Source organism: Leguminivora glycinivorella, chromosome 26 (genome assembly GCF_023078275.1).
Source record: "Leguminivora glycinivorella isolate SPB_JAAS2020 chromosome 26, LegGlyc_1.1, whole genome shotgun sequence".
In the NCBI taxonomy this organism is placed as follows: domain Eukaryota; kingdom Metazoa; phylum Arthropoda; class Insecta; order Lepidoptera; family Tortricidae; genus Leguminivora; species Leguminivora glycinivorella.
The window spans coordinates 4,466,078-4,489,706 of NC_062996.1; the positions used below are offsets into that span (position 1 = coordinate 4,466,078).

At 38.6% G+C, this 23,629-nt stretch overlaps 1 protein-coding gene across 1 annotated transcript in view; it reads right to left on the reverse strand.

The window, feature by feature from the left end:
• Positions 1-23,629, reverse strand: part of LOC125239841 (phenoloxidase-activating factor 2-like) — a 35,778-nt gene that overhangs the window by 9,219 nt on the left and 2,930 nt on the right. The window contains 8 exon segments of the mRNA XM_048147560.1: positions 348-433; positions 436-528; positions 4,440-4,545; positions 6,529-6,646; positions 7,688-7,876; positions 8,992-9,109; positions 15,547-15,636; positions 17,183-17,316. Coding sequence (XP_048003517.1) covers positions 348-433; positions 436-528; positions 4,440-4,545; positions 6,529-6,646; positions 7,688-7,876; positions 8,992-9,109; positions 15,547-15,636; positions 17,183-17,316 — 934 coding nt within the window.

A 23,629-nucleotide genomic window follows, 5' to 3' on the forward strand; every position in this document is an offset into this window, starting at 1 on the left:
ACATAAAAGTCATGTATAATTTATTCAGAGCCGGCATAGGTCAACTTACATTGGCCACTTACGCGTCAGTAGAGGAACAGTCCCTTTCATCTGGCGCGACTGCCCGCCGTCCTTGAAACGGCCAATCACAGCGCGCTTAACACATTCCCCGCCCGCTCCTCGCACCCCTGGCACTGGTGACTCGTATCGCGAACAAAATATACAAGAATGCTACTCTATAGGAGGTTCTCTGTGAGCGTGTGGCAGGTTACATCTATACCCGTCTCTTACCTTCTTAAGCACCACAGCATATTTGTCCTTGTCGCCGGCGGGGGGAGGCAGGCTACACCAACATACCTGTCTCTTACCTTCTTGAGCACCACAGCATATTTGTCCTTGTCGTTAAACTCCTTGCCCCAGCCCATACTCTGGCAGCGGGCGCCGGCGGGGGAGAGTGCGGGGTGAGGCAGGCCACGCCAATATGTGGTGCGTTGCCGAGCTCATACGGCGAGTCAAGAATAAGGAGGGCCACGCTATTGTACACTGACGCTGAGGAGAAATAGTTCAAATTAATATCCTACAATATAATAGGGATGACAACTACATAATAACCTAACCACAAAATTAAAATTTTGAAAAAACCCCCGACTGCGACATAGTAGACCGATTTTCATGAAACATGGCTAAGAACACTCCCGACTAAGGCACGCCACAGACAGTCTTAAAAATTCATAATCTTAGAAAAGATTTGTATGCAAACTGACAGTTCAAACTGACACTGACAGATCTGTCAGTGTCAGTTTGCATACAAATCTTTTCTAAGATTATGAATTTTTAAGACTGTCTGTGGCGTGCCTAACTCAGCTTTCAAACAAAAAAAACTAAATCTAAATCGGTTCATCCGTTCGGGAGCTACGATGCCACAGACAGACACACACACACAGACAGACAGACAAACAGATAGACAGACAGACAGATGGACAGACAGACAGACAGACACGTCAAACTTATAACACCCCGTCGTTTTTGCGTCGGGGGTTAAAAAAATGGCATTCTGTTTAGTCCGTCAGTTAGATCATCCAAAAATACTGAACACATATTTTTCGTTTTTTCTAATTAAGAATACCGAAGAGCTGGCGACTTCCTCGCACAACGTATCAGCATTGCGATACAGCGAGGAAATGTCGCCAGTGTCGTTGGTACAATGCCTCAAGGGCCTATTTTAGACATTAGCTAGTTTTTAACCCTCGACGCAAAAACGACGGGGTGTTATAAGTTTGACCTGTCTGTCTGTCTGTCTGTTTGTCTGTCTGTGTGTGTGTCTGTCTGTGGCATCGTAGCTCCCGAACGGATGAACCGATTTCGATTTAGTTTTTTTTTATTTGAAAGCTGTGTTAGTCGGGAGTGTTCTTAGCCATGTTTCATGAAAATCGGTCCACTAGGTCGCGGTCGAGGGTTTTTCAAAATTTTAATTTTGTGGTTATTAAGTTTAGTCTTAGTTTCTTATATAACTATGTAAATATGTTCATGTAAATAAAGTTCATTTCATTAATGAAAAAAATACAAAAATATAGAGCATCAAAGTTCCGGAGTGGGGGCTTGTGACGTCACTTCTAAGTAAAAATTGGCGTCACAAACCACCCTGTGCACAAGTTTCAACCAAGTTAAGTGATTGTGCTGAAAGTAACTTAAAATTGGAGTGGCGGACACTTCGTACTTCTAGACAAAGAATTTGCTATGAAAATACCCTCGCATACTTCGCTGGCATAAACAACAAAATCTCCCGCGACATTAATGGGAACTTTTACAAAAATTTCACTTCGCGAAGGTAACTCAATGAATGATTGTTCGTTACTGCTATGTGTAGAGTAAACGCGTACCGGTATAAAGGATGTGCGGTTACCGTTTTTCAATTTCAAAACGTCCGTTTCAAAATCTATATTGCCTCTATATTTTTTTAAGAAATCCTGACCCAGGATCCCGTCCGCGTCAACCGGTAAATTTTCAAAAACATGAAATTTGTGACTAAATGATTCATTTGTCTCATAAAATAAATCGAGATAGCTGTAACCAACAGATGTAATTACACCGCCTAGCCCATTTACGTTTGTTGTGTGTGGGTGAATCATCGGAGCTGTTGGTCTTATCGAACCATATTTGACTGCACTCAATGACGCTCCGGTGTCCAATAGCCATGTCAACGACTTTCCATTTACGTGAAGCTGAACTGAATTCACGTTACCGAAGGCCATAATATAAGGTAAGGTGTTAGTTACGAAAAAACTGAAGATCAGACGATCTGGCTGGTGACTCGTTCGTGTCATTGCACTCACGAGCCGTGTTTACGTACTGCTTATTATGGGGCTTACGGGGTCCGAAACCGTTACCATTATGCCCGTAGCTCTTACGATATCCATGGCCGCGTAAACCACCCCTGAAAGCGCCACCGCCTCTGCCTCTGGGCAAGTAGGAAGCGCGTCCTTCGGTTTTCCTGTACTCGTACTGCGGGTGTCTCGCTGCACCTACCCTACTGTTGAAATATACATTTCCACGACCCGAAGCTATTTGGGCTCTTGCACCCCTACCGCGCACCGCGAACACCTGCTCTGAGGGTGTTGGTGTCATCGCAATCTCTTCATCCTTAGCACCCTGTATTGCGTCTTTAAGAGACGTGTAATTGCGAGCCGATATTACCGTACTTAACCGGTCATTTCGCAAACCACTGGTAAACCTGTGAATAGCCTGCCTTTCATTAAGGGGTTTTAGAACACTGTAAGCACTCGAATCACCATTGGCTTGTGAAATTGTCAGCTTGACAAAAATATCCTCTAAATCTCTACCGAACTGCTCTATACTCTTTCCCGCCTGCCTAGCCGTCTGCAACTGTTTCTGCAAAGCGGTATCCGACCTCCGAGTTAGCAGATGAAGTTTCATATCTGCAATTAAACTCGCTACTGTGGTATAGGTACCTGTTAACCGCAGTTTTGCATTGTAAGACAAACGTGTTTTCAAAACGAAATTTATCAACACCGGGATGTCAGCTTCGACTATCATTGTCCCATACAACTCTATGGCGTCGATTAATTGCAAAGAAACCTTTTCAGTATCATCCATGACGGGCAAAAGAGAGACTGCCGTCTTCAAGTCGAAATTCGATTTGGAACCCATGTTTGAATTAATTAATTGTTGCGATTCCCCGAACAGTTGCAATATTTTAGCATATGCTCTTTCGACTTCCGCAATATACTGTTGTACCTTATTGTCGAGGGGCACTTCCCCCTTTTCTACCTTTGAAATATAAATCTCTAAATAGGCATTATACTCGTTATAAACCGACTTTGCTTCCGAAAATTTTTCCTGCCCTAACTTCTCGCTTCTTCTAACTGGCCCAAGCTTAAGCAAATATTCCTTAAAATAATTAATGCGCTTATAAAATTCTAAAACATCTGGCATAACTATAACGAGCCTTAAGCTAATATAACGCCACACGATAAGGTCTACAGTCCATAGGAAAATAATTCACTACACTTACATGATTTCCCGGCAGGCCGATGAAAGTCTTTGTCACTTCACTACACTTACATGATTTTTCCGGTAGTCCGATGAAAGTCTTTGTCACTTAGTTCGTGGTAGGACACTCACACTGCTTTGCCGATCCGCAGCGCTCCAGGAATCCCCACGACAGCCGCTGCCCGCCACCTTAGACGGACGCACGCCTGCGCATCACCATAGCAGCCGCCTGGCGCTCGATCTTCTGCGTCAGACACTTGTGGATCCTTTTCCAGACGAGATAGACGAAGATAACGGTGATCATCACTCCCATAGCCATCGTTATGTATGATTGCCCATCCGCGTGGCTGATGTCCTGACTCGTCCTGGCGCTATTGCCCTGACCGGCCTGAGCTATGATGACCTCTTCCTTCTCCACTCTAGACACAGTTTTCCCCATCTTGAAAATAGCAAACCGACGAAATGCTGCAGAGAAGCCTTAGTGGTCGTAGTTCCTCAACACGCTGACACATCCTGGCAAGGTCGCCATGTATTGGTCGAAGCTATTGGTGCATGTTCTATTCGGTAGGGATGTAGTAGAGTTTAATAAATGAAACACATGTTGACTCTCCAAGGCATCAATATGTAATGTCGATTAGAATACAGATAGAATAAGCTGATCATTATGAGTAATACAGTTTCCATATATAAAGCATCTAGCCTACTTAATCTAATTAGGTATGCTTACACATCACACTTCGAGCTATCGAAGAAGGTGTCCCGGCCGGCCCCTCTTTTAGATCTGGCTCGATATGAATAAATGACCAGGGGGGTTACCATGACGTACTAAAGACGTTCAGTTTAGGTTGAGAGAAAGGGACACAGCTATAGCAGTTACACAGCTCCGTCCCTCTTTCTCAACCTAAACTGAACGGCTTTAGCACGTCATGGTAACCCCCCAGAAAACTTACGTCTGTAGTAGTCGGAGTGCTTGATGATCTTGTTGACGTTACGCTCCTGGTGAGGGTAGATCTCCTTGTTTGTCTGCGTGTCCCATTCACCAGCACGGCATTTTACCTAAACACATGAACATTCATGAAATAAAACTATGGAAACGGATTAAATCGCGTATAATGAATTTAAATTCATCCCGACGTTTCGAACTCTTTACAGCGTTCGTGGTCAACGGGTGACTGAGGAAAAATTACAATGTGCAAAAGCTACCCACATACAAGAAATATTAACGAACCATGACCACAAATAATATAGATTTCTAGGGCAGGTTCACACACTATTAATAAAGCTAGTTATACAATATTCAAAAAAATTACCATTACTATGTTAAAAAATAATTAACCAATTAATCTACACAAAATTGACAAAGAACAAATTGCAAATGTCCAACACCATACAACACAAATGCCTCACAGCCTTCTTCGTGCTTGTTCCATTATCAGATGTACTGTAAAGAGTTCGAAACGTCGGGATGAATTTAAATTCATTATACGCGATTTAATCCGTTTCCATAGTTTTATTTCATGAGTAACTATGGCGGTAACCGAAGACATTACATGAACATTCATTAAGAATGGTCTGCAAATCGACCATTGTAACTATTTTGGGTGACGACACAGACCAACCCCTATAGACATCTATTACAAGACGACTCGCGGTGGCCAGCCTTCCTAGTATTTGCACTGATATAAGCGCGGGCGCTCGCCGTGCCCGATCAGTATCGACCAAGTAACAGACCCGAAAGCAGCGCGTGTTTTTCGCACAAAAAAATTGGAAAAGGGTATTTTGATGCCTTAAAGATGTCCACCTGTAGTGTGAAATGGTGTGGAAAGGTAACAAGAAGCTCAAATTTAAAAACAGACGGCATTACATTCCACAAATAAGTCATATTTATAATTTATTCAGAGCCGGCATAGGTCAACTTACATTGGCCACTTACGCGTCAGTAGAGGGACAGTCATACTTCTGTCCCTTTTCATCTGGCGCGACTGCCCGCCGTCCTTGAAACGGCCAATCACAGCGCGCTTAACACATTCCCCGCCCGCTCCTCGCACCCCAAACAGTGGTGACTCGTATCGCGAACCAAATATACAAGACTGCCACTCTATAGGAGGTTCTCTGTGGGTGACGAATATCACCAACCAACCCGCTTATTATCCATTAAACCGTGCATCCATATCCAGTGAATAAACTTTCCTTGGCTTAAGTAAGCATAGAGGAATCAGTAACGGCCCAGCCACGACATTGGGCTAAGCGCGGCAGCGGTGAGCGGCGGCCATACATTGGAGCGAGACACAGCGATGGGACTTTTCATTCGCACGTATGGCTGCCGCTCACCGCTGTCGCGCTTAGACCAATGTCGTGGCTGGGCCGTAAGGGAAGAGTTGTAAATTCATACATCAGTAAATGAGGGTTATTTGTAGTGACATCTAGCGACAATCACGCGTCAAATAGCGTAAATTATCAGTACTGCTACTTGTCAATAGATGTCGCGACGAACGAAGAGTCTAATGCTCACCAATCTTTAGCCAATATTACAATAAGTAGTATTAATCAGTATTCGGTTTTTCATTCCTTCTGCTTGTAATATAAGTTTTAAACTGTTCTAATATTAAATCTTTGACAGAGGACGACTGTTGACACCTAGTATCGAGTAGTGGTACTGATAATTTAGGCTATTTGACGCGTGATTGTCGCTAGATGTCACTACAAATAACCCTCATTTACTGATGCACTTATGCAGTTACAACTCTTCCCATACTTATTCCTCTATGGCTTAAGTAATTGTGCCTTCTACACGTTGTAACGTAAACCCTACACCTGTTACTGTATACTTCTATCTCAGTGGAAAGGTTTTATCGTGTTTTACGAGTTACCTATGTATTTTCTCAGGCAAGCGCGGATCCGTGGTAAAGGCCCGGGGCCCCAGGAAGGGTCACGACCCCCCCCCCCCCCCCCCGGATCCGCGCATGTTCTCAGGTCATGAAGAATATTTTAGAATGGAAATGGAATTCATTTATAAACTAATTGAACTAACATAAGTACCTCATTGGCTTCTTTCCCGTCAACTTTATGCGCGCCCGTGAGAACGACTTGCGGATGGATAATGGAGCCGCCTCCCATGTAATCGGTCTGAGACCAGGCCGTGTTGCCATCAGATCGTCTGAAAATAAAACTCTGAAGATAAAAATAAAACTCTTATAAAATAGAATGGTGGAGGATGATAAAGCTTATCCCGACGTACGGTCACGGAATTTAAACGTTGAGTCCATCCAGATGTCATATATACCATAGATCAAGCAAACGTATCTACTTAGCGTGTCAAATGAACTCAGTGAAATCCACTGAGTTGTCCGTTTTTACTCGCAGCTTACAGCTTTCGGGCGTCAATTTTTGTAAGTTGAAGTCAACCAAAACATAAAAAATGCCTCGTTACGTGATATTCAATTGCAACAACACAAAAATTATGAACAATCAAGAGCCTGAGACATATTTAAAATTACAGGCAAGAATCAACTTCAGTACAAAATTTGACACGCTCGGCCCCTATACAAATATATGAATTTGTTTCTCCTATCTAAATTAAGTTCTGTGGTTGAGTCAATGTCAGTCAGTACATCTTGTACTGAGACTGACTGAAATAGGTCATGTCATCGTTCGTACGTTTCCGTAACAATACGAAGGCAAACCTTTTCGCACTACCCCTGTGCACCCTAACTAGACTGAAGTACTCCATCGTTGAAGATGCAGAAGGAACCTTCGGAGATAGCTAACCTTCGGTCTCTACGGTCTCTACTTAATGTCTCTAAACTTTCCAACTAGATCCTCATGGTCCTGATCAGAGGTCCTGTGTTGGATCAGATGCACTCTTCTCCCACTCGGGTTGTGTTTTAGTTGCTCCTACTAGAGAGAGGAGAGATACTGACAGTATACGTACTTGAGTATGGCCACCATCCAGGGGTACTCTCCAAACTCTGCTGAAGCTCCATCGTTGACGATACGGAAGGCCTGTGCTGTGCCCCAGGATTGCTCCAGCCACACTCGGTCTGCTCCATCAGGGGGGGCGGCGGCTTGTACTGCCTCTGTTCAAAAAATACAGCAAACCCCAGGAAACAAGGGTTGATGACAAATTGGAAGCAGTTCTAAACACAACCATTCTAAAGAGCTCCCAATTTCTCATTCAGTTATAGAGATAGATAGTTACTTGAGTATGGCCACCATCCAGGGGTACTCTCCAAACTCCGCTGAAGTTCCATCGTTGACGATACGGAAGGCCTGTGCCCCAGGGTTGCTCCAGCCACACTCGGTTTGCTCCACCACTGGGGGTGGCGGTTTTTCCTGCTTCTGGTTCAAAAGACAGCACACTTCCAGGTAGTGGGGGCACTCGCGTTGTCTGAAAAAATAGGTTATAGGTTAGTCAATATCATAAAGTTACATAGACTGTGTTCTTATTGAATTCCAACTTTATAAGGAAGGTTCTTTAGGCCAAATACAATCAATTTCTATTTGTAACTCGTGTCGATTTAAAACACTCCCTTCGGTTGTGTTTAAAACATCGCCACTCGTGTTGAACTTCCTTTTTTACGCACTTGTGTCGTAAAGTACATTAATATTCATAAATTAAGTATTCGTACCTTATTGCCCATTATGGAGTTGCCATCCGTGTTGACGGCAGACAGCCAGCACTGTCAGGTCAGCACCGTATAATAAAGAGTTCTTTTGTACAGTTTGGCCACTCTCGCTCCCTACTAAAAGTGCCGCCCACCCCCGCTCGGTTACCTCAAAGTTACCGCCTGTCAAAAACGCGAACAGTCGACCTGTCATATCTCACTCATACAATACAAGCATGGTACGCGTTCACCTACACGAGCTTAGACTGTGTGCTAGGAACGCTCTTTCATATATTTGATCGCCAGTGTCCGAGGTGTGGTGCCAGTCTCCGGTTACACTGATAGTGTAGAACACAGACGCCACCTTACCGTCTTTTGTCTCACTATTTATACTGTTTTCTGATAAACTATTTATTGTAAGTGCGTTTCACATTATCCGATCGATTTCTAAGGCAAAAATCCAAGATGGCGGCTTAAATGTATGGGATATCGGTCCTACATCTAATATCGGATCGGATAATGTGAAAACGCACTATTATAAGGATGAGAGGTATGAGGCCAATTTTTTTTTTCAAAGTTGTCCACCCCACTTTTTTTGTAACATGTGTATTTTTTACGCGATTCATACTCAGAATCGCGAGGTCTTTGGATCCTGATAGGAGAAAAAAAATGTCCCAAGATTTCCATACATTTTTTAGATCTTCCATTCCGTTACCGCCAAACAAAAAGTATGAAAAAATGGTAACGGAATGGGGAAAACCTTGGGACACTTTCTCCTATTAGGATTGAAAGAGCTCGCGATTCTGAGTGGAATCCCACATAAAAATTTACAAATCCAAAATAAAGTGGGGTGGACAACTTTGAAAAAAATCGCCCATGAGAGATGCTACTATAATACCTTATGTCAATTATGGAGTTGCCATCTGTGTTGACGGTACCAGACTCTGGGTTACATTGATAGTGTAGAACGCAGACGCCCGCCTTGCCATCTTTCGTGTCACATTCCGTGGCATTGTCTGGGAACGAATGAATAATAACAGATAAATTGGAATTATTGGATTAAATTAAGTGCGTTGACACATGATCCGTCCGTAGGCCGGATATCTTATATAGTACTGGCACTTTTGACATTTGCCTTTTCGATATCGGATCGGAGTGTGAAAACGCATTAGGAGATAAGTCGCAAAAGAGCCCAGTCTGCGTAGCCGAATGCACAAACGCTCGATAATATCTCTTTCGCAATTATCTATCTCTATCGCTCTTGCGTATTGGCGCGACAGGGCCAGACTACATTTCTGTGGCGCTTCGCGTCGCAGAAATGCCATTCGGCTACGGGGCCAGGAATACGATCTACCTACATTGTTTTAGATTACGACTAGCTAGTACTCTAACTAGGATTGCAAATAGAAAAAAAAACAAATGTTTTTTTTTTCAGAATTATGAAAAAAAAACTTGAAAAAAAAAACCAAGCATGCATCATGGTTTTTTTTCTAAATATGGTTTTTTTTTAGATGAACAAATAATACGACAATAACGGTTTTTCTTGATTTGTAACGTGTCAATAACAATAACGTACATTTTAATTCGATAAAGATTCAGTATACAAACCATGGACTTTCAATAGGGACTGAGCTCACACTTTTTTGCCATACTAAATTGAACTTTATCACTGGTGCAGAAAGGCTTATCAGAATAGTAAAAGTGTGTCCACATGAGAGGGTCAAAGTTGGGGCTGGTGTCCCTCTCGCACGTGTGACCAGTGTTAAAGAGATTACTATAGTAGTAGTATTTTTACCTGTATGATAACTAAGTTTATAAACTTCTTAAATCATTTAATGATTTACTATTTGTTACTTATAATAGTAATATACATCAGAAAAAAAAAACACAAAACAATGACTTATATATAACTTAAACTAAACAATTTAATATAATTATACACAACTTAAAACTACACAAATTCTTAAATTATTTTTGTATTATATCGAGGCAAGGATATTAATACCTTGTAACGAATTGGTAAGTCATTATTATGAAGCCATAAAACCAAAGATTTGCGCAATTAAAAAAACCTTTAATTCGGTATTAGTAGATTTGGTAGTAACTTTAAATATTGACTGGTATCCCCAAATAATGACAGTGATGACGTCATTCAAATAATTTTGACAGTGGCAATAAGTGCGAGAGGGACACCAGCCCCAACTTTACCCTCACATGTGGACACACTTTTTGGCCTAACAACTCAATCTAGCTTAATAATATATAAATCTATGATACAAACATTTATTGGGGAATCCCCGATGCAGCGTGGAGAGGCGGTGGTGTTGCCAACAGTAAATAGCGATATTATTAGCCTGACAAGTTTTTATTTGACCCTCGCCGCGTTGCGGATTTTCAGCTGAACTAATTTCTTTTACTGGCAATGATTATTTTGACACCCGTCATCGAAAGTCATCGAATGTCAGTGATGTAAACTAGACGTAAATATTTGAAAATTTCTAACGGTTTCATAGCAAATATGCCCAAAATAATACTTAAAAAAGTTAAAATAATTATACTGAACGAGATAAATTACGCACAACAAAAAAGGATGAAGGATTTCACAGCATTTCGATAACAATGTTCCGAGATTGATTGTTGACATGTCCGGTACTGACGGTTTATAGTGCGGTTCTCCTGTATTGATTAGTTCGTTTCGATTTAGCTTAATATATTTTTTGTTCTTAGTGATGGTGTCTGTAGCTCTGCCGTAAAATATATTTAAAGAAATAAGGAGGCCGTTCCATCATTGCCATCAGTACAAAACAAGGTCCCACGCAAAAAGAAAACAAACATCGACGACTTCGATAAAGGTACAAGATTCATAGATTTTAGGCTGTGCGGAAACAAGTAGCAAGTCTTAAAACCTAGCTTATTAAATTTTGACTCTCTAAAACCATGTTTTAATTTTCTACAAATATTAACACGAAACCAGTACACGCTGTCCCCATTATACATGACGTCCGCACATTATTGCCATATGAAAACGATTTGTAGCGACACTCTTTCAGGGTCAAATAAGAACTTGTCAGGCTTTTAACTACTAACTACAGATTGTGTAAATGTTAGTTTTATAAAACCAGAAAGTAAAGCTATGAAATTAAATTTGTTTATATAGTTAATATAAAGTCTAAAAAACCATAAAAGACCAAGCAACCAATAAAAGTATTAAGTGTTCTGCAAGTTTTGAGATTTCGACCTTTAGAAAAAAAAACATACCTACTCCAGAAAAAAAACTGTTTTTTTTTCATGTTTTTTTTTCAAGCCAGAAAAAAACCGTTTTTTTGCAACACTAACTCTAACTTTGCAAACTCTTGGAAAGCATTACATAGACATGTCGACAAGCTCTAAAGCCCGCTCCAGACTATGCACGCGAATCACGGCGCGACGTCGCGAACGCGAGTGAGGAACTTTCTGTGTATCGAAACCACACTCGCATTCGCGGCGTCGTGCGACTCGTGCGTCGCGCGACCGCGTTGCTTGACGTAGCACGACAAGCGTTTAATAACATTTTATACATTCTATTAAGTATGTGCATGTATTTCTTCTTTTGATGAGCGACCGGCATCACAGTGCCATATATTTTGTTTGAAATTAAAAAAAAACCTAAATCTTGGTATGTACATAGCCATTTAAGTTAGCACTGCGTGATTTACTAAGTAATTAGATAGTTATTAGCACGATAGATATAATCCAACCACCTTACGAAAACATTTTTAAAACTTCGCATATTAGTTTTCTAATACCTAATCCATGCGTTGGAAATTGCAAGCCAAATCCACTTATAAAAAAATATGTAGTTAAGTGTTACGAGAAGGTTATTAGTTATTACATATTCACGAGAAGAAAACACTGATTATATTTGTGCCTGAGCTTTTACCGATTATACAATTTAGTCACGCCAAAAACAGTCTTAAAAATTCATAATCTTAAATAGTATTTTATACAATCGTGATTATAATACAAAGCTTTTCAGTCGAGGCTTGCTGAGTGGCCTAATAGTACGGTACGAGAGTGAAAAGCTTAATTATATCACTATTGTATACAATACTTTTTCTACGAGTCATCATCTTCATCATCAATGGACGGAAATATCATCATTCATGCAAGTTAAAATTAATGTTAATAGAGTCGTTCACCGTTGTATCAACATCGAATTACCTAGCAACCAATTGTTTGTAATAACCGTCTCTGATTGGCCGATAACGCGACAGATAAAAAAAATCTTTTTGTATGCAACCTGCCAGTTCAAAATGACTGATGGCGACTGGCTGGTGCGCGACCTCCTTAATAGTTCAAAATAATGTCACTTTTATATTGTTTGAAATATGATTGATTAGTAGTCAGTCTGCCTTCTGTCACGGAACTATAAATATTTTTGTTTACCAATATCAATTTAAATTACTTTTAATGACGCTGGTGCCTTGGAGTATGGGTCGGCCGCTTGTCTGGGATGCTACTTGTGTAGATACCCTGGCGCCGTCCCATGTTCCAGGCACCAAAGTTGGTGCTGGGGCGGCTGCATCATTGGCTGAAGACCTCAAGCGTCGCAAGTATGTCACCCTCGGCAGTAGTTACATATTTGCGGCGTTTGGGGTCGAAACCATGGGGCCGTGGGGGCCAAGTGCGCGTTGCCTCTACAAGGAGCTATCTAAGCGCCTTATAGACGCTTCTGGTGACCAGAGGGCTGGTCAATACCTTGCTCAGCGGATCAGCATTGCTATCCAGCGGGGCAATGCGGCCAGCCTTCTGGGCACCTTACCCAACGAGCAAGACCTGGGCCAAATATTTTATTTATAAGTTTTATTGTAAGTTTTAATTTAAGTGTTTATTGTATTATTTTTATGTTGTTTATAAATAAATGAAAATTTAAATTACTTAATTAAAATAAGTGTTTTTAATAAGAATAACAGGCCACAACCCCGCTAGCTATCACTGTCAGTATTTTCAGATTGAACTGACAGATTGCATAGTTTAGTTTAGTTTAGTTTTATTTATTTCATAATGATAAATTACGTTTACATTATGATCGTCAATATAATTATAATTATTTCACACGCATTCATTCAATTATATAATGTCAATAATACAACAAAACAAAAACTAAATTAAGGTAACGGCGGCTATCAACGCGGGTATCGAAATCGACGTCCATTACCGCCGCATTTGCAAATACGCATTTTATAGGCAAACCGACCAATTTCTTAAAAAAAGTTACTCACACAAAGGAAGCCTGTTTAGTTGACTAACGCACATATAGGCGATAGAGAGTGTGAATGAAAGAAGACGCTCGCTATTTGACAGTTTTTGCCACGGGGCCGCGAGAAGAGGTTGTGTCATACTGACGTGTGATGTGACGCTAAACCTAAGTGAACTCCAATCTCATTTAGTAGTTTACGTAATAATTATGGCAAACAGGTGAAAGTTATGCATTTCAAATTATTGTTTATAGTTTTCTACATGACTTCTGAGTACTTTTTACGTATTGTTTAGCCTGGAAATGTGTTTAAAGTGGAAATTAAAAGACAGCGGTGAAAGGCGCCATTTCGTGAGTAGATTCTATTACTGTGGTATACCACAGTAATAGTTAAAGTAGTGATATTAGTTCTTTTTGCTTTATTTTAAGTATATGTGATCAGTTATATAATGTCTTAGAGTTGTTTCAATCTTGATCTATTCACGCTATCAAAGAACTATTTACGCGGTATGAAAATTATTCAACAAAACCTTAATTTTTAGCAAAAACTTCATGACTGATTTCGTAGTTTCTATGAAAACCGTTAATTTGTCATTTTTTTTAAACATTGACATAAAGTCTGATGCTTACTTACCAGTTATGTAAACTTGGTTTTAATATAAGGTTGCAATATTTTATTTTGATTTGTAATGAAAATACATCTGTATGACTTTGTTTTTATGGGTCGGAATTAGATTTTATAATACTCCAATTTATGCCTATTACCGATGGTACGATCAGATAACCCTCGGTAATAGAATATATAAGAATCTATTACCGATCCATGCAATATTTGTTTGGGTCGGTAATGGGTTCGTATAGAAGTATCTATTACCGAGCGACATATTAGTCTTGCATCAAAATATGACATTTAGTGTACCGTAAGTACAGATTTCTTAGGTGAAACTGAGTCTTCTGTGGGTATTCATAAAGGAGGATAGTATAGGTATATGTATTTGTCATAATTTGTATATTCAACCGTCGGTATTAAGCTCCGAATTTTGAGATGGGTTTCTATTTACCGATGGCAGAAAAACACTGTCATTCATACCCTCGGTAATGAAATCTCAATTCGCGTTAATAGAACTGCAGCCTGTTCATTACAACGGTAATAGAAAATTTAGGTATGTTGGCTTCAATAATCATTTTATGACATATAATAAACTAAAATGATCCTAAAACTCTTCAAAACTAATAGTTCAATAAATACTCTTCCATAAAAAAAATATTTGTGGTCGTTAATGAGCTTTGATACCCTTAATTTTTTGGTATCTTTTGAAATCTTCCTTAAGTACCACGTTAATAGGCGCCATTACCTTAAAACGAAAACTGTCAATTTACTCGATCAACTTCATTTACGAATAGGGAAACTAAAAAATAAATACAAATCTTTTTTAAGATTATGATTTTTTAAGACTGTCTGTGGCGTGCCTAACATGGTGGTTCAAGACTTTGGGCCGATTTTAAAAATTTGCACAACGAAGCAAAAATATCAAAATTTTAATAAGCTATCTTGGCAATGGATTGCTTCATTGTAGAGTCGGCTGCAGAGAAAAGGAGACTGTATGCAAGGGGGGTACTGATTTGCCGACGGAAAGTTTCCAAAATTCTGAAATTTTCACATAGGAAAACTTCGGAAACTTTCCGTACCTACTTTATATGGGCAATTGTATGGATGGAAACTTTCCATTTCATTTTAAATTCCCTTTATGAGCATTCCTTTTTTTTTGCCAATATTTTTTTTTTATTGTTTTAGGGAATTTTAGGTCAATTGTACTCAGAATCACGAGTACTTTCGGTCTCACTGGGAGACAAAAAGTGTCCCATAATTTCCATACATTTTTGTTACTTTCCTTTTTTGGTTACCCCATACAACATGTACGGAAAATGGTAACAAAATAAGAAAAAATCGTATGGGACAATTTTTTTAACTACTAGGATTGAAAAATCTAGTAATTCTGAGTAGTAATAGCATTTTTTTTCTCAAAAATATCACACTTCATAGAAGTGGCAAAAAAAAAGAATTGCTCTTATTTTCGTGAATTTTTCAAGACATTTAAGATTTTTTGGAAAGTTTCCGCAACTTGCACATCACTACAAGGGGGTCTACTTTTCTCTGCAACTGTACATTCTTATGTTTTAAGGTGACAGTACACTGAAGGACGCGATTATTCTCACCATTAGAAGTATCCGGCTTGCCATAAAGGACTTCCAGACGTTCCCTCTCGGACAGACTGATTTCCGGCCCTCTGGATGGTGTGGAAGGTACTGGAGAAATATACTTCATGTACAGAGGGGCTAGGGTATGCAATTTCTGTGTTCAGTACCTAAGTATATTCAGAAAATTGCAAGCCCTAAAAAACCAGACAGCAGAGACTTCTCCTGACACATGTTTTTATATTTTAATGAATTTTACGACAGTTTATGCACAGTTGAAAGGATTGGATAGTTGAACCACGAGCGAAGCGAGTGGTTCAAGAATAGAATCCTGAACTTAGCGAGTTTTTCAATACACGAGATGTAAAATACATTTTGCACCCGTGTGTAACACAAAACTTTTCCCCTCACTATAGCGAGGAAACTACCTATGGAAACTACAACGCAAAAAATGCGTTTATCACAGCTTCCAGTAGTTCCACAGGTGGTAAATCATCTTTATTACTAGATTCACCTACTTTTATCAATTTTAAAGCAGTTAATTTGACTTTATTCAAGGTCAAATTACTTTACCCACTAGTGGATAAAATGCGTTTTAACCCTGTAAATGAAACGTAGATATAATACCTGAGTAGTGATTTTATCACACAGGTTAATACTGATACAGGTTAGAAGGAAACACTTGGGCACCTACCCTACAGGTGTTTTTCCATTTTATTTCCACGTGATTTTCACGGAAACACGCGAACGAGTCATGCCGATTCAGTCTCAGTACAAGAAACTGACGTCGACTGAAGTAGCAATACTAATACGAAATTACGAACGCTTCCGTGAAAATACAAAAGAAAACTGTGTCGCTTAACTTCTAACTCAGGTATAAAAATATATATAATCTGAATAACCTAACCACAAAATTAAAATTTTGCAAACCCCCGACCGCGATATAGTGGGCCGATTTTCATGAAACATGGCTAAGAACACTCCCGACTAACTCAGCTTTCAAACAAAAAAAAACTAAATTGAAATCGGTTCATCCGTCCAGGAGCTACGATGTCACAGACAGACACACACACAGACAGACAGACAGACACGTCAATCTTATAACACCCCGTCGTTTTTGCGTGTGGGGTTAAAAAGAATCAACCTTACAGCAGAATGGATTAAGTACCCGAGTTTGAAGTTAAGCGACACAACTATAATATATGCATTACATCTGTATTTGGATTTGGACGACCGGTCTCGCCTAGCGCGTAGTGACCCTGCCTGCTAAGCCGCGGTCCCGGGTTCGAATCTCGGTAACGGCATTTATTTGTGTGATGAACACAGATATTTGTTCCTGAGTCATGGATGTATATAAGTATGTATTTATCTATATATGTAAGTATATCGTCGCCTAGCACCCATAGTACAAGCTTTGCTTAGTTTGGGGCTAGGTTGATCTGTGTAAGGTATTTATTTATTTTTATTTACAAAGTATACAGAAAACAACCCATGAATTATTATTCGGACCTAATCCTCTCTGCTGATTCATACATTATTATTTCCTCATTAATGATAATTTTTCCTTCTTTACTAAATAACTTACTTTTTAGAGTCACATACAGGTCGAACGCGATGTGACTTTAAATATGGTGTACAACTTAAAGTATTAACTTACTTTTGCCCGGCGTGAGGTCAATATCGTCATCCTTCCCGAAGAGTTCTTCAAATCGCTTCCTCTCTTCATCGCTTACGTTCTGATCCTGACCCCTCGCCCAAGACAGGCACAGAAGCACCAAAATAAATGAGTACCTGTAAGTTAAAATAAGGTACCGTAAAACGGGAGAAGTTGGGACATACACCGTGCTTTTTTTAGGGTTCCGTAGTCAACTAGGAACCCTTATAGTTTCGCCATGTCTGTCTGTCCGTCCGTCCGTCCGTCCGTCCGTCCGTCCGTCCGTCCACGGATAATCTCAGTAACCGTTAGCACTAGAAAGCCGAAATTTGGTACCAATATGTATATCAATCACGCCGACAAAGTGCAAAAATAAAAAATGGAAAAAAATGTTTTATTAGGGTACCCCCCTACATGTAAAGTGGGGGCTGATATTTTTTTTCATTCCAACCCCAACGTGTGATATATTGTTGGATCAGGTATTTAAAAATGAATAAGGGTTTACTAAGATCGTTTTTTGATAATATTAATATTTTTGGAAATAATCGCTCCTAAAGGAAAAAAAGTGCTCCCCCCCCCCTCTAACTTTTGAACCATATGTTTAAATAATTTTTAAGAAAAAAAAAACCGTCGCCTTTCGGGTTCTGGTGAAAGCTACTTGCGAATGTTGGATTATGTAGAAATGTGTAAGTATTTTTTAAAACTGCTTTTAATGCTTTAATTATTAGATGGCAACGCAAATTAATATACGTATAACGTTAAGGTTTGAGGAGTTTCCTCAATTCCTCATGAATCCGATTATATTATAAGAAATCGAAGCTTGACAAACTTTGACTTGAAAACTCAATATGCTTAACAAACATAACTAATAAATAAATGTCACTGTTCTGAACTTAAATGCATGCTTTTCTTACAAAAATACCAAAGTCACTATGAGTGTGCCGTTCAGATTTGAGGAGTTCGGTTCTGACTATCCTCAGCAGTTCCACTACACCAAATGTTACTGTTCTGGACGTAAGTGCATACTGTTCTTATAAAAATACCAAAGTCACTATAAGCGTGCCGTTCAGATTTGAGGAGTTCGGTTCTGACCATCATCAGCAGTTCCACTGTACCAAATGTCACTGTTCTAGACGTAAGCGCATGCTGTTCTTATAAAAATGGCAAAGTCACTATAAGCGTGCCGTTCAGATTTGAGGAGTTTGGTTATGGCCATCATCAGCAGTTCCACTGCACCAAATATCACTGTTCTGGACGAAAGTGCATGCTGTTCTTATAAAAATACCAAAGTCACTATAAGCGTGCCGTTCAGATTTGAGGAGTTTGGTTCTGGCCATCATCAGCAGTTCCACTGCACCAAATGTCACAGTTCTGGACGAAAGTGCATGCTGTTCTTATAAAAATACCAAAGTCACTATAAGCGTGCCGTTCAGATTTGAGGAGTTCGGTTCTGACCATCATCAGCAATTCCACTGCACCAAATGTCACTGTTCTGGACGAAAGTGCATGCTGTTCTTATAAAAATACCGAAGTCACTATAAGCGTGCCGTTCAGATTTAAAGAGTTCCGTTCTGGCCATCATCAGCAGTTCCACTGCACCAAATGTCACTGTTCCGTACCTAAATGCATGCTGTTCCTTTAAAAACACAAAAATCAGCATATGTATGCCTTTCAGATTCGAGGAGTTCCCTCGATTTCTCCAGGATCCCATCATCAGAACTGGGTTCTGAGAAAAATGGGACCAATCTGTATGCATATACATTCAATAAAAAATAAAATTCAAAATCGGTCCAGTAACGACGGAGATATCGAGGAACAAACATTAAAAAAAAATAAAAATAAAAATAAACATTAAAAAAAATAATAAAAAAAAAACATACAGACGACTTGATAACCCCTTCCTTTAAGATTTGGAAGGCGGTTAAAAAATAAAAACATACAGACGACTTGATAACCGTCCTTCTTGAGAGATATGAGGCGACGGTTAAAAATATGAAAAAAATCACAAAAGTAGAACTTTATAAAGACTTTCTAGGAAAATTGTTTTGAACTTGATAAGTTCAGTAGTTTTTGAGAAAAATACGTAAAACTACGGAACCCTACACTGAGTGAATGATTCACGGTTAGACTTATATTAACCGGGATTAGCCTAGGAACCATCCGGTCTTGCTACTACTGGGAAAATAACTTAATTCTATAACAGTACTTTTTATGTCACCAAAAATTAAGTTTGGTAATTTGAAATAGTTTTTTTAGTTAAGCCACCAAAATTTGTGACAAAAAACGTATAATAGAATAAAAAATATTATTTTAATTCACTAAAAATCAGGCGAAAATGGAATCAGGACTTTTGTTTTAAATTCGACTACTTTAATTTATGACCTTTATAACACATTAAGAAACCACCTATTTTTGTGAATGATACTTCGTAGTAGCAAAAAGCGGACTAATTAAATCAGTTATGACACAAGCAATAAAAGGACAAGTGAAGTTATGGTTGTTTTGTATATACATTATGTGTTGAAACACTATGAAAACTGAAACCACCCCAAAAACAAGACGGATGTTCAATATTTTACTAGCTCGGAATAACATTCACGGCAAAAATTACATAAGCAAAAAAATTGGAACAGACTTTTCGTTAGGATCATAATAAAGAAGAATAAAAATTAATCCACCTTTAAATGCTCGCCAAGAAGCGCTAAAACCACATACGTACGTACTGAAATAAGTATTTTCATATTCTTCTTACCTACAAACTCTCTACCATTGACGATGTAATTTCCTGCATTATTTCAAAAGTGACTCATGTGTTCAACCGCATTTTCATTACATCATGGTATAATAATATATTTCGTCGCCACTACTATCGCTTAAATAGCTCAGGTTGTACTAGCGTAACGTAAAATGACGGACGGTCCTGATGTCGTGGTTTCGATCCCCGGCAGTCAAAATGAACTTTTTTTGGTTTTTATTTTTATTTTATTTTTCTTTTACCGCCTTTTTACCCCCTTTATTTAAAATATAGTTTTTTTTTTTGTTGTATATAACATTTTATTTAATGCTGTGAGTAATTTAGGTACAGTCAAGATATTTAATTCCCTAGCCATTTTAGAATGTTATTAGACACATGTAATGCAATAAGGTCGAAAACTGTATTTCAGTATTAGTATTGATTGAAGGTAACCTAAGGTTCAACATCGTTCCTCCCCGCAACCGCAATACTCTGTCTTAGCTAACCATCGCTAGACGTTATGCCCTTGTAATAAGGATTACAAATGTACAGTGACAGTTGTCCGGTATGACTCATAGATTTATATATTATTAAGCTAGATTGAGTTGTTAGGCCCAAAAGTGTGTCCACGTGAGAGGGTAAAGTTGGGGCTGGTGTCCCTCTCGCACTTATTGCCACTGTCAAAATTATTTAAATGACATCATCACTGTCATTATTTGGGGATACCAGTCAATATTCAAAGTTACTACCAAATCTACTAATACCGACTTAAAGGTTTTTTTAATTGCGCAAATCTTTGGTTTTATGGCTTCATAATAATGACTTACCAATTCGCTACAAGGTATTAATATCCTTGCCTCGATATAATACAAATAGTTATTTGTTATACAAGGGGGCAAAGTTGTATTTTAACGCCGAGTGTGGAATTGAAAAACGAGCAAGAAAAAGGATTCTATAGTTGAACCACGAGCGAAGCGAGTGGTTCTAGAATAGAATCCTGAACTTGCGAGTTTTTTAACACACGAGAAGTAAAATACATTTGCACCCGAGTGTAACACAAAACTTTTCCCCTCACTATAGCGAGGAAACTACAACGCAAGAAAATGCGTTTATCACTGCTTCCAGTAGTTCCACAGGTGGTAAATCATCTTAATTACTAGATTCACCTACTTTTATCAATTTTAAAGCAGTTAATTTGACTTTATTCAAGGTCAAATTACTTTACCCACTAGTGGATAAAATGCGTTTTTACCCGCTGGTATTAAAGGACAAAACACGTGTTTCCGAGCTAGTGAGGGGAAAAATCATTTAAGAAGTTTATTAACTTAGTTATCATACAGGTAAAAACACTACTACTATAGTAATCTCTTTAACACTGGTCACACGTGCGAGAGGGACACCAGCCCCAACTTTGACCCTCTCATGTGGATACACTTTTACTATCCTAATAAGAACGTTTTTCTGCACCGGTGATAAAGTTCAATTTATTATGGCAAAAAAAGTGTGAGCTCAGTCCCTATTGAAAGTCCATGGTATGACTCAATGAAAAATTGGCTAAATAGTAATCGGAAAACAAGCAAAAAGGGTAGAATATATTTCTATAAGTTATTTCGTTGGATTACATTACAAAATGAATGTATAATACATTATAATACTCGTTGTAATTGTATAGATTTAAATAAATAATTTTATTAGTTCAAATTAATGACCGTCAAGGAACAAAAACTAATTGAGTCGCTATTAGACCGTTTTCACATTATCCGATCCGATAACGGATGTCGGAAGGATATCAATAGATGAATCCAAGATTCCGCCTGTAATGTATGGGATATCGGTCCGACATCCGATATCGGATCGGATAATGCGAAAAAGCACTTAGGTCTACATTTTACACGTTTGAAAACCAAGATTAATTAGAGTCAGTTGTATGGTCGGTATGTAGTGTACCTAAATAAAAAGTCGAAAAGTAGTAGGTTCTTTCTATACTTTTTGCTATGTATTTTATATTTCAATAGGCAGGCTTCTGTACCCATATTACAGTACTTTCAATATGTGCTATCCTATAATTAAATTCGAACACTCGCGTAGACACTTCTAATATTATTTGAATGGCATTACCAACATTAAATCTCCTTTTGAAAATAAATTTTAAAGAATATCCCACTATCAGATCAGAGCCACTGGTATTTAATTTAAAACAAATGCCTATAATAAATAAATCCGATGAACCTTTGGGTTGTCTGCTGTCGAATTTAATTATTTTCATAGAATAATAATAATAGAATAATAATAGAATATAATAGAATTTGTATCCTTCCAGCTCGAGATTCTTGGAAGCCCTGTAAATTTTTCTTTGTGACAACAAGATATGACATGTCAGGAAATTTACACATACATACATTACATACATTTATTGTAATAAATGGAGTACAAGTGACCAAGATAAAGATGATACAGTAGGGTATTTTTAAAGTTTATGTAATGAAGAAGTAAAATTGCGGCCTTTTTTAGGTATTTCTATTTATGGAATAAATTGGAAATATCTAATACCTACATACTTATTATATATTGGTAGCGGCTCCATTCGTTCAATATTCGTTCGCAATTCATTTTGACATTTAAGTCATTTGAGCATATTATGACAAAAGGTATTTTGATAAAGAGTTTTTAATGTGTCGCAGTTCCATTTGCAATTTTGATACTTAGGTCTTTATACACTAAGTTGGTTATGGCATGAACGATTTTTTTCCTAAGCAGATAAGAAGTTAACGTTATTAGCATCAACAAGAATGTTATAAATGCAATTTAGACCCAGATTTTTAAAACATTTTTGTTATGAATTGTGCGTCCTTGTATTTAACGTCATTGCAGTAGCTTGTACTCATCAACTTATAATATAAATAAAACATAAAAAAAAAATTAATTAAAAAAGCTGTAATATCTACATTCTACGTATGCGACGACTGAGATTTGAACCCGTGACCTGTGGCTTGTAAGTCTAACGATAATCGCCGGGGCTATACCTGGCCGTGACATATGGGTCGAAATTAGACTTTGCATAGCTTTCGCGTGTTTGTAACAAGCGTTGCTTCAACGATTCTGAAGAATGGAAGAATACATTTCACAAGATGACGGAGATCTGTCAAATGGTAGAAGAGAAAAACGTGAGATAGATGTATGTACTGACAAGTATATACTCTTTTCGACGACTGTCAAATCCTGCCTGCCTCCACGCATGCCTAAAATAAATATGTAATTTTTTAAATTACTTTGGACTTTATTATCGGTGGGAAACGTCTGTTTTTAATCTACCTAAAATATTACTTATGTAGAAATAGGCATGTAATGAGGAGGAACACTCAAAGGATACGACAGATGGCGCCACCCTATTAGTCCGTGAAACGTGAGAGCGAGAAGCTGATAATTATGTTTTTTTCTCTCTCTCACATATGAATGACAGTAACATGCCTAGACTCTTGCATAGGCGCCGCCTGGCGGGGTAAAATGTCAGTGTGCCTCCTCATGTGTAATAGAAGAACAGAATAAAAAGCATGCGACACGGCTCATCACCTACTCTCGGCCCAGCTCCACTGGCGTGGTGGTTTGCCATATGGATTCCTAAATGTAAGACACTAAGGTCCAAACCAAACCACGCAAAAAATGTAAATATATTATTAAAGTATTAAATAAAGGTCAAACTTATTGGGTGGATTATC